Source organism: Neophocaena asiaeorientalis, unplaced genomic scaffold, assembly GCF_003031525.2.
Source record: "Neophocaena asiaeorientalis asiaeorientalis breed wild unplaced genomic scaffold, Neophocaena_asiaeorientalis_V1.1 scaffold543, whole genome shotgun sequence".
NCBI classification, from domain to species: domain Eukaryota; kingdom Metazoa; phylum Chordata; class Mammalia; order Artiodactyla; family Phocoenidae; genus Neophocaena; species Neophocaena asiaeorientalis.
The window spans coordinates 1,143,717-1,155,725 of record NW_020173671.1 but is presented as its reverse complement, the minus strand read 5'-3'; the positions used below and the strand labels follow the sequence as shown (position 1 = coordinate 1,155,725).

At 53.9% G+C, this 12,009-nt stretch overlaps 1 protein-coding gene across 1 annotated transcript in view; it reads left to right on the top strand.

Annotated features, from left to right (window-relative positions):
* PIK3R5 (phosphoinositide-3-kinase regulatory subunit 5) overlaps nt 1–12,009 on the top strand; it is a 70,477-nt gene that overhangs the window by 51,315 nt on the left and 7,153 nt on the right. Inside the window, 5 exon segments of the mRNA XM_024748430.1 lie at nt 6,765–6,834; nt 9,632–9,806; nt 10,400–10,553; nt 11,203–11,286; nt 11,564–12,009. The exon segment at nt 11,564–12,009 is cut by the window's right edge and continues 257 nt beyond it. Of these exon segments, the coding sequence (XP_024604198.1) occupies nt 6,765–6,834; nt 9,632–9,806; nt 10,400–10,553; nt 11,203–11,286; nt 11,564–12,009 (929 nt within the window).

Below are 12,009 nucleotides of genomic sequence, written 5' to 3'. Positions count from 1 at the left end.
AAAAAAAAAAAAAAAAAAAAAAAAAAAAAGGCGGCCCCCCCCCATACTAAGTATGTTATAATCCCGTTTTTTTTTTTTCTTTTAAATCTGTATATGCACCAGACCCTGTTTAGTATTGGGAGCGTCTAAGTCTCATCATGTGCATGAAATACACACAGGACGGAAGTACCAAATCTTATTCCCTAATAATTCAGGGACCCTAGAAAGCGCAGGACTGAAGCTTTATATGAAAATTCCTTTGGAGAGGTTTATGACTTCCTTCCCCAACCGATCATCTGATTTGTCTGCCCAACCAATCAGCTGATCTGTCGTCTCCCAACCAATCAACTGATCTGTTTGCCTAACCAATCAGCTGATCTGTCTTCCCCCAGCCAGTCCGCTGTCCGTTGTTACAGGCTCTAAGAGCCGAACAGGCACAGGCTAGGGTAGCCAAAGTCTACCCATTACATGGACCGTACCTCCTGGTAGAGACTTGGGTGGAAGAATTAAGAAATCAGGAAGGCCTTCAGGAGAAGGGGCTGGACTAGGAAAGGTGCTGAGGCACATGGTGAATAGACGAGTCAGGCAACCTAGCTTTCCAAGGCACCCTAAATGAACAAACCAATTTAATCTCTTTCATTCCCTTGCTCCCCGCTACCCACCCCCCAAACAAACAGATCTAGATCACTTCTGGGCTTCTTGCTGGTGACCAGAATTCCTTTAACAAGAACGCAAAGCTTTTCTTCCTTTCTGTAATGAGACAGAGAGGATTTAAAATGCAAATGCCTTGGCAGGACCTTCAGTCTCTACCAAAGATCTAAATGAGTTTACTTTGAAATGGGTAAAGGAGAGGTTGTCCTGGGGGAGGGCTGTCTGTCACCTGCGTGCAGGGGGACCGCTTCCCAGTTTCAAGTGGAACCAGCTGTCTCCCCTCAGCTGGATGCACGCTATGCCTTGAGATGTTTTTGTGGGCAGCTGAGCAGGAACTCAGCTCCGAGCAGCCCCCAGCGAGCAGATGTGGGGCCAAGGGGCGGATGCGGGCTGTGGGGAGGCCCGGACTCGGGGACGTGGGGTTCTAGGCTTGGGGGACATGAGCCAGGCAGAGCAGCAACTGGAGATGGAAATGGAGTGAGGGTCCTTGGACTCAGAGCAGGGAGGACTCCTGGCACCCTGGTCGTTCACTGCTGAGGGTCTTCCCCTGGACCTTGCCCCTGGGACCATGTGAGGGCTCAGGTATGCTGAGGACCGAAGCAAATGCCTGGAGGGGGACGCTCAGGCCAGGCTGTTCATGCCAGGAACGCCTCCTCTTCCAGGGAAAGCAGAACCGAAATAGGAAACCGTTAGCTCTTTCTTGTGTCAGAGAGTCATTTTCAAACAGTTTAAAAAAAAACCTAGCACTCGTACAAGTGTATAGCGAGCCTGTGTCAAAACGCATTCAGTTCGTTACTGAGGGGACCAGCAAGGTGGGAGGGCTGGTTTAAAGGAGGGTATGAGAAACTGAAATAAATTTCTCATGTAAGTCACAAAAAGATGGCAGAATTAGATACAAAATTAGTTAACATCATACGGGGGAATAAAACATCACACAGGGGAAAAAGTCCTTTGAAGTTATCCTTTATAGCTAGCAAAAATTACTCATCTCACATCCACAAGTGAACCTCTAACTTCACAGAACCTGAGCCCTCGTGAATAGCAAGTAGTAAATTAAACCAAATTAGCTCCTTTTACACAACCCTTAAGTGGGCTAGTTAGGAAGTGCTTTGGTGTGATTTTTGTAAAGGCACGTGGAAATAGTTTTGCCTTGTTGCTGAGTAGCTCCGTCTCCAGTAACCCCAGCTGAGAGAGGCAACAGGAGAAAGGGAGAGGGGCGGGAATGGAGGCTCCGCGACGAGCTCTTGGGGAGAGGCTGAGGCTGAATCACTTGGTGGTTACCAGTACTTTGCACTAGCCCATCGCCATTTCAAATCCTGGGGCTGTGGGGCCTTTGGCAAGACATTTAACATCATAGGAACCTCAGTTTCCTCATCTGTAAAAATGGGAGTATATGAATGTCTCCCTCTCAGCAGTTTGTGAGAATGAATGCTGGCCTATATTGATTTCCCATTGCTGGGGACAGTAGGATTTGGGGTGGTATTCGCTTAATAGATGGATTTTGGCAAGGTCACAGGGAGAAGATGACAAGGGACCTGGGGAGCTGGGCCCTCCACCCATGGAGCCTTGGGGAGTCAGTTGCCATGGAGATGAGGGAAACAGTTTATCCCACTTTGATGTGGCTGGGTGGCAGAGGAAGCGGGCAGGTTATCGAGCCTGAGGGCCTCCCCCTTCTTCCTGACTCCACCCCAAGTAGGGTCGCCTACTGCCTCCATCTGGGGGTGGCAGGAAACCTCACGTCAGTGCTTCTGGGTCCTGCCCACCACACCCCTCTTGGGTTCAGCCCATACGTTTGTTGAGTATTTACTCTATGCCCACACAGCTGTGCAGGTCCTAATACTTGTCTGCAGAGAAGTCTGTCATCCTGAGGGGAGACAGTGAGCGTCATATGTGTGAGTCTCTCTGCAGTTTTCAAAGCACCCAAACCTCCATGATCGTATCTCACCCAGACCACAGCCCTGTGGAGTAAGAGGGGAAAGCAGCATTACTCCCGTTTTGTGCGTGAGACAACCGAGACCCAGAAAGGTTTGATGGCCCTTGCTTTAGCTATAAAGTCAAATGCGAGAGAAGGAACATGGGCTTTCGGATAACAAAGACCTGTGCTTTGTCACTTACTAGCTGATGACCTTGGACAGGTTACATAAGTTCTCTGAGCCTCCTTGGCAAAAGTAGGACTGCGTTCATAGTAGCTCTATGTACAGTAGCCAAGACACGGAAGCAACCCAAGTGTCCGTCGACAGATGAATGGCTAAAGATGTGATACACACACACACACACACACACACACACACTGGAATATTACTCAGCTATAAAAAAAGAATGAAATAATGCCATTTGCAGCAACATGAGTGCACCTAGAGATTATCATACTAAGTGAAGTCAGACAAACACCAATATCACGTGATATCACTTATATGTGGAATCTAAAAAAATGATACAAATGAACTTATTTACAAAACAGAAACGGACCCACAGACATAGAAAACAAACTTATGGTTCCCAAAGGGGAGGGGGGTGGGGAGGGATAAATTAGGAGTTTGGAGTTAGCAGATACAAGCTACTATCTATAAAATAAACAACAAGGATCTACTGTGTAGCACATGGAACTATATTCAGTATCTTATAATTACCTATAATGGAAAAGAATCCATATCACTTTGCTGTACACCTGAAACTAACACCACGTTGTAAACCGACTACATTTCAAGTTAAAGAAATAGGGCTGCAATTGTCGGTGACGGTGGTGTCGAGGCCGAGGAGGAGGGTGTGATGGGGATGTTGAGGATGAGGATGACGGTGTTGATGGCCGTGACGGCGTGGGTTGCCTTCACTGAGGGCTGACAGTGCATTCAGCACCGCTAAGGGTCAGTGTCATCTATCCTCAGAGCGTCCCGCTGGGGAGTTACTATTATTCCCATCTTTCAGGCGATGAAACCGAAGGCCAGACAATTTAGCTGGCCCATGGTCACATAGCTAACAAGAGTTCTACCACTTGAACTCAGGTTTGATTCCAGAAACCATAGTCTTTGACTCCAAACACCATTCTCATGTTCGCATGAAGCTGTGTTTCTACCAAGAGGTGTAGGCAGGGGACTGTGTGTGATGAAAGGCCCTGGGCGGTCCCAGCTGGTGAGCACTCTCCCCGCTTGGGCAACTCCTGCCCTTTTTCCTTTTCCCTGAGCAGGTACCCACCCTTTGACCTCCTTTCAAAGCAGGAACAAACCTGGATTAGTCAGTTTTGTCTCTTAGCTGGTGGCAGGTGAATTCTGAATGTTCTTCAGTGGCAGTATGTTTCTCTGGGACATGATTGATCAAAGAATTTGCATTTTATACCTTTTATCTGTGATTATGGAATGAAAGGTTTACACCCCTTGAAAGAACGTCAAACGTCATTGGCTGTAGCTGGGCCTCTGTGCCGTCGTTACAGAACGAACACTCTGACACCAGATGCATGGGGTTCCCCCACCCACCAAACGGTTCTCCAGCTCTCCAGGCCCCAGCTCTGGGTATCCAGCAATTCAGTTCAGTTCCAACCCAAACTACCTGGAGTCTGGCAGACCGTACAGGCTGAGGGCTCAGTGCCACAAGCCACCCCCATTTCAGATGCCAAGTCCCTTACTTCTGACTGTCCAGCTATAAATTGGGGATTCCCATGACCTCCTCCTCAGGTTCTTCAATTTGCTAGAATGGCTCACAGAGCTCAGGAAAACACTTTACTTCCACTGACTGATTTGTTATAAAGGATATGATAAAAGATACAGATGGATAGCCAGAGAAAGAAGTACATAGGGCGAGGTCCGGAAGGGTCACGGGGTACTTTGCTGTACACAACACAAAGTTGTGTACAACTGAAACTAACACAACATTGTAAACCAACTATACTTCCATCAAAAATAAATAAAACAATTTTAAAAATTAAAAAGAGGGGAAGCTCAGGAGGGTAAACAAAGCTCAGTTACAGAGGGGCTCACGTGCCTGGGCAAGGCGTTTGAACTTCACCGTGGCTGCCCACCATCGGCTCCCGACTGCCAGGACCCATCCCTCGCCCGCATGAGGGGGCCCTTTCCATTTCCTACGTATTAGGACCTGACACGGAACTGCCTAGGTGGGTTTTTTGTTCAGCCCTTGGGCCAGCCTTGGTCTAAGAAAGCCAGTCCCAGAAAAGTGTTCCCGTCTGCCAAGATGCCCAGGGCAGGAGGAGTGAAGGTCAAAGGGGGAGAGGCGCCCAGTGCCCTGAGGCTCCCCAATAAGTGGAGGTCCGTTATCAAGAGAAGCCAAGGGGGGCTTCCCTGGTGGCGCAGTGGTTGAGAGTCCGCCCGCCGATGCAGGGGACGCGGGTTCGTGCGCCGGTCCGGGAGGATCCCGCATGCCGTGGAGCGGCTGGGCCCGTGAGCCATGGCCGCTGAGCCTGCGCGTCCGGAGCCTGTGCTCCGCAACGGGAGAGGCCACAACAGTGAGAGGCCCGCGTACCACAAAAAAAAAAGAGAAGCCAAGGAGGGGGGAATTTGATGGGTGTCTCTGGGAGAGGGGTAGAGAGTTTCAGCTGATGCTGCTGGAATCCGGGCTGTTCAGCACCGGCCAACCAGCTCTGGAAACAACGCCCTCTGGGTCCCCCACTAATACAACAAAATCAAGCAAACAGCAACTCCCAGCGCTAATGATGCCATAATCCCCAAATGAGACCATTAAAGCATCCTACGATACGCAGGTGGAGAGATAGAGGATGTTAGAGGATGTTCCTCGTCATGGAGCCTAAAGGGAAGAGCAGGTTTCAGGGAGAAAGTGGTCAACAGTACCCCCGGGGGTGTGGCCCCGGCCTGGTCTGCGTTGACAAGGGTCAGAAATGGGGCGGGGCCGGCAGCGGGTCAGCAGGGCGTGCGTTACCCGTTAAAACCATTAGCTGGTAAAAGAAAAGTGTGACAGGTCGAGAGAAGACTTTGCTCTCTGTGTGTTTTGGGGGTCGGGGAGGTTGGGGGCAGGGAGACCTGGGGTGCGGGGGACACTCCTGCAGCACTTTGTTGGGCGTTGAAGGGGCCACGAGGGGACTTTTCTCTCTCGTGTCTGTGAGCGGCCACCAGATGGCGTCCTGAGTCCTCATAGTAATCCCTGTTTCAGGGACTTTCCTGTCAGAATAGACGTAACCTTAACATCTAAACATGTGACAAGTACATGGAAGACACACCAGGTGAAAGGCCCCCAAAGCAAAGCAATTAGGCCCTAAGTTGGAATACTATAAATTGGAAATGTTCGGCCATTTACTAAACAAAAGACACGGCCCTTCTGTTCACAGCCGTCTCTAACCCCAGTCTTGGCTTTCACTCCTCCGAGGGGCAGCCTTTCTGCTCCCAGCTCACACCCCGGTCCACAACCCGGCAGGGCCCCTGTGACGATGTCCAGGCTCTAACACGGAGGCTGCCTGCCCCCCTGAATCCCAGGCCTCATCAGTGAGGAGCGCAAGCCATTGTGTAACAACCTCACCGTAGCTGACGCAGAACTGAATACCTACTTTTCCAGCTACAGAATTGAGTCAAGTTGCAGGGAAAAAGGGAGAACTCTGGCTAGTTTCTTCTCAGCACGTTTGAATCAGAGGTGACAGAGAGGTGGATGAGGCCAGAGAGGAAGGCAGGGAGGGGGTCTTTGGTGCAGAGGCTCAGCCCTAGAGAGGGACAGCGCCAGGCAGGACCACGGGTCCCTGAGGGCCCCCCGAGAGCATGTGGAAAGCGGGGCCGGGAGGCCGAGGGGGAGGCTGGGGGCTGGCCGGAGCTGAGGCTGAGCTGAGGGGTGCCTGGCACACCCACTGCAGGAGGTCACCCGGGCCAGGGTCTGCGGGGACGGAACCAGGACCAGCTGGACAGCAGGAGACCCGGCCGCTTCAGGGGCCTCGGTCTCCTCCCAGGGTGCCCTGCCCCGCAGTCTCTGAAGAGTGAAGCTTTGCAGGGCGGGTGGGGCCTGGGAATCAGACAGTTAAAGACCCTGGTGGCAATGGGCCTAATCTGCCCCTTGTCCTGACCCTTATCTGGGAACTCCCAGCCAGATTCTCCAGTGCCAGGCTCCTGCGAGGCGCAGGGCCATGGCTGCTGAAGGAACAGGTAAGTCCGTGAGCTGTTCTTTTGTGTTTGTTCTTTTGGCCACAGGAATCTCCTACCAGCGACTGGTGAGGGCCGAGCAGGGCCTGTCCACTAGGAGTCATCGCAGCTCCACCGTGTGAGTGCTCTTGGGGAGGGAGGAGTTTGGGGGGTGGGGTCATGTTTTGTGCGCAGCCTCTTTTTTCAGGGCTAAGGGTCTTTCATCAGATTCCTAATTGGGTCTGAGACTTTAAAAAAAAAAAAGAAAAGAAAAGTTTAAAACCACCTGCCTTGGGCTTCCCTGGTGGCACAGTGGTTGAGATTCCGCCTGCCGATGCAGGGGACACGGGTTCGTGCCCCGGTCCGGGAAGATCCCACGTGCCGTGGAGCGGCTGGGCCCGTGAGCCATGGCCGCTGAGCCTGCGCGTCCGGAGCCTGTGCTCCACCACGGGAGAGGCTGCAACAGTGAGAGGCCCGCGTACCGCAAAACAAAAGAAAACAAAAAAAACACCTGCCTTGATTGTGCCAGGTGCTGAGCGAACATACATTACCTTACTTTACCCCCAATTTTCAGATGAGGAAACTGAAGGTCAGAGAGGCCAAGTAACTTCCCCAAGGACACTCAGATAGTAAGTGTCTGAGTCAGGATTTGAGCCTTAGACTTCCTCAAAAGCCAGGGCTCTTTCCATAATGTCTTTCTGCCTGTTAGTAAAAGAGCGTTTTTCCAAACTTTTTTGACTGGGACTTACAATAAAAAATGCATTTTATATGAAAGCCTGATGTACATACACACACACACACACACACACACACACACACACACACACCACACACAGAGCTGAGACAGGTTTTAGGAAATGAAAGTCACCTTCTCCCAAGGATGAGCTCTGATCTCTTCTAGTCCATTTCACTTAAAAGGCTGTTCTGGTTGTGAATCCCCCTCTTGGGTCCCTGCCTGTTGGAAAAGCATTAGAGCTGAAGCCTCCATTTCAAGGACCCTCCGGCAAGCCTCCAAGCATGTGGGTGCCTGAAGACCCCAGCCTCCACCAGCTCAGAAGTTCTAGTCACCCCCCACCCATCCTCAGTCTGAGGGTTTCACAGCACATTCATTGAGCAAACATTGGTTGAGTTCCTTCTCCGTAAAATCAAACAGAAAAGCTAGTGGTAGATTTTGAGAGAGACAGAAAGGGCATGAAGTATGTCTTGTAAATGTTGGCTTAGTAAGTAAGCAGGACCCTGCCAGAGGGCTGAGGCAGGTGAATGGTGGATTATCGCCAACGCCCTTCTAGGTACTTCCTGAGCCCCGGGCACTGTTGCAGGCATCACTCCATCATACAGGCCTTTTGTTAACCCTGCGAGAAAGGTATTTTTTGGATCAGGAAACTGAGGCACGGACAGGTTCGTAGAAAGAGCTACGAGCAGAGAGTCGGTCTCACTTTGGTCTTCTGTAGGTTGGGAACAGGCGTGCAGAGGAGGTGCAAGTGGTGAGGGCCCGGGTGTGATTGCCCTGGTCCTGTATACAGTGGAGCTCAATGCATGTCCATGAGGGGATGATCCAGCAGTCGGTGAAGGAGGAGGGCTTAGTGAGGGACCGTTTACTTGAGCCCGATCCCTTTTTCTTACAAATAGAGAAATCAAAATGAGATCCTCCCTAAACCCTGGGAACTCTGACAGAGCCTGGTCCCATTCTTGAGCCCTGGCCACAGGGCCGGCTCTGGGACCTCTGTCCACAGACACTGGCAGGAAGGCCACCTGCCTGGTGCTTCTTGGCACTGGGTTTAAACACAGCACAGGTTTGTGAGAGAATGAGAGCAAGTGTGAGCAGTTCATACTAAAAGCCTTTACAGGTATAATACCGCGATGGCTGGAATACCTTCGAGAAAATGCAGTGATCGGGGGTTGGCCGGGGTGAAATGCGAACAGACGTATGTTAACTGTTAACTGAGTGATGGATCCTCGGGGTTCACGATTCTCTTAACATTTGTGTATGTTTGAAATTTTCCATGATGAAGACGTTTAAACACTGGGATCAAAAGGGAGCCCAGCGTCCAGGGGAAGAGGAGGCGGGGGGTGGGGCGTGGCTGGATGCACACTCCCTCCCCCAGCCCGATGCTGGCCTGCATGAGGGCTTTGGCAAGTTAGAAAGGGCATCGCCTGTAAACAGAGGAATCAAATGCAGCCCTGACTTCGCTCTCCTTCCTCCTGGCAGATGCCACCCCACACCCCGAGCCTTGGCTTGAGGAGCAGGGCTCGGGCTGAAATTTCAGGCCACACCACACGACGGCATATGTGGCTGTCCCTCTGTCCCCTCCCAAAATGACTGCCTGACTCCAATCAGCTCACCTAAAATACAATCCTTTTCTGCGTCATCTTGCATCTGTTCAAATATCCTGTAGGAAAAATGTTTTATGTAAAAATTAAGGTAGAATTTATTTGTGAAAATTAGGTTCAGTTTTTTAAGATCTTTTTTTTCCCGGACCGGGGCACGAACCCGTGTCCCCTGCATCAGCAGGCGGACTCTCAACCACTGCGCCACCAGGGAAGCCCTAAGATCTTTTTGATGTGACCATGTTTAAAGTCTTTATTGAATTTGTTACAGTATTACTTCTGTGGGTCTTTTTTGGGGGGGGGACGGGTTTTGGCCTCAAGGCATGTAGGATCTTAGCTCCCTGACCAGGGATCGAACCCTCACCCCCTGCACTGGGAGGAGAAGTCTTAACCACTGGACCGCCAGGGAAGTCCCGAGTTCAATTTTTAAAAGGTCTTTGAAGACCCCAGCTGAAAACTACTCAAAAGTAGATCATAAGCTTTTCCCTTGGAATTGGGACCCCTGAGCCCTCAGCCTCTCTCCTGGCCTCCGGGCCCACGTGGGCTCTGTGGCTGCCCTTCCCCGCCCCCGCGCCCAGTACCCATGGCCGGTCCTCTGTGTCCCCCAGCACCGTACTGTTGCTGAACCCGGTGGAGGTGCAGGCCGAGTTCCTCACTGTGGCCGACAAGCTGAGCACGCCTGGGCACTCCCCGCACAGCGCCTACACCACCCTGCTCCTGCACGCCTTCCAGGCCACCTTTGGGGCCCACTGCGACCTCCCAGGTCTGCACTGCCAGCTGCAGGTGTGTGTCTGGGACCCTGGGCTCAGCACCGCCCCCTCCCGGCAGAGCACCTCTCTGCAAAGGCAGGGTCCCCTCTCTGGTCCCTCTCCACGGCCCGGGTCCATTGGCCTCCCTCGCCCCGAGTGACATGGCGGGGATGTCGCTGGAGGACTGGCCTCATCGATTGAGAGGCTTCTATTGTGCTGGGTCCTAACCCAGGTGGGTGGCACCCTAGACAGTGGGGCTGGACACAGAGCCTCCGAATCCAGCGTGGGCTGGGTGGTACAGGACTGAGCTTTAGACTGAAGCTGGAAGCCCTGGGGTCTAGTCCGAGCTCTGTGACAGGTCAGCTGTGTGGCCCTGGGCAGCGCCCTCCCCTCTCTGGGCCACAGCGGTGAGCTCTGAAGTCCCTCCCAACTCTGCAGGGCTCTGGCTCTGGGCCTTTCTTTCTGACCACTTCTGGAGAATAGGGACTGAGTGGGAGGCCTGGCTCCCTGCTCAGCCGTGGGTGGTGGCAGGCGATGAGGCTGGGGACGGACTGGTCACCGGGAGCTCGAGAAGTTGGGCGGCCAAGCCGTGGTTCGGGAGCAAGCCTGCCTCCCCCTGGGTTTCAGTCCAAGACCCTGGCAGAGCTCGAGGACATCTTCGCGGAGACGGCCGAAGCACAGGAACTGGCATCTGGCATCGGGGATGCAGCTGAGGCCCGGCAGTGGCTCAGGACCAAGCTGCAGGCGGTGGGGGAGAAAGCCGGCTTCCTTGGTGCCTTAGGTGAGGCTCTGGGGGGTGAGGCCCATTTCCCCCTGTGGCCCTGGTAGCCCCCCAGGTGAGCAGCCCCGGTCGGCCTGGTGCTTCTGTTTCACATAATCATTCAGGGACCCAGGTTCTCTGACACCTCCTGGCTCCAGCATCCCCGAGGGTGCAGTTCCCGTCTGCAGGGTTAGGGTTGGGCTGCTAAGATCGCCGCTGGGGCAGCCTGGGGGAGGAGGAAAAGAGTGCTGATCAAGGGCAAGGGGCTTCGTTTTCACAATGAAGACAGCGTACCCCTTTGAGCCACCTTAGTCACACGGCCCACCTTGCCCCAGTGGGTCTGGGAAACGTCTATTATAGAAGAAGGGATGCCTGATGGGATGGTGCCGTGGTTCTCCTTTTCGAACCAGAGGCGCAGAGGCTGAGACTGGGCCACATTCGTGCAGCTCACAAAAGGGCACGGCATCTACCTGGTGGGCTTGAGAGAAGCCCTCTGGCTGCGGGCCAGGCATCCCAGCTTCCAACTCAGCCTCGGCCCACCCGGCTGCGTGTCCTGTACCGGTCCTCTCCCAACTCTGGCCTCTCCTCCAAGACGGGGGTTCTGGGCTGGCCCATCTCAAGGCCTCTACCCAGCCCTCACCTCCTGCCCCTCCCTCCCTCGTTCCTGCAGACACTGCACAACCTGGCAAGCTCCGTACCATCCCCATCCCTGTCGCCAGGTGCTACACCTACAGCTGGAGCCAGGACAGCTTCGGTAAGCAGCCCGCTGGGGCCCTCGTGGTGCCCACCCCCCAAACTGCCCGGGCTCTCTTCCTCTGCAGCTGCCCCTCACCCCACCCCCCTGCCAGCCCTCCCACCTGAGCAGGCTCTGAGCAGAGCAGGGGGCAGGGCACTGGGCTGCCTTCTGCCCTCCTTCTGCCCTCTGCTCCCCAAGTTCATCCTGTCTCAGCCTGTCACCCCGCCCAAGGGTGTGCAAGAGGGGTTCCAAGGGCTCGGACACCCAGACGGCATCTCGCCTTGCTTCCCTGCAGACATCCTGCAGGAGATCCTGCTCAAGGAACAGGAGCTGCTCCAACCAGGAATCCTGGGGGACGAGGAGGACGTGGAAACCGAGCGGCATGATGCCGAGAGGGACTCGCTGCTCTCCACCAGCTCGGCAGCCTTGCACGACTCCACCCTGTCCCTTGCCTCATCCCAGGCCTCGGGACCCAGCCTCTCCCACCGGCTGCTGAGCTCCTTTGTCTCGGGCCTCTCTGATGGCGTGGACAGCGGCTACGTGGAGGACAGCCAGGACAGCTCGTTCGAGTGGCCCAAGAGGCCTGGCAGCCAGGAGCGCCGGGCCCACCGCAGGCCCGGGCAGTTCAACAGGATCTATAAACTCTTCAAGAGCACCAGCCAGCTGGTGCTGCGCAGGGACTCCCGGACCCCGGAGGGCGGCCCGGACGGCGCCCCGCCCCTGCGGCGGGCCGGCAGCCTC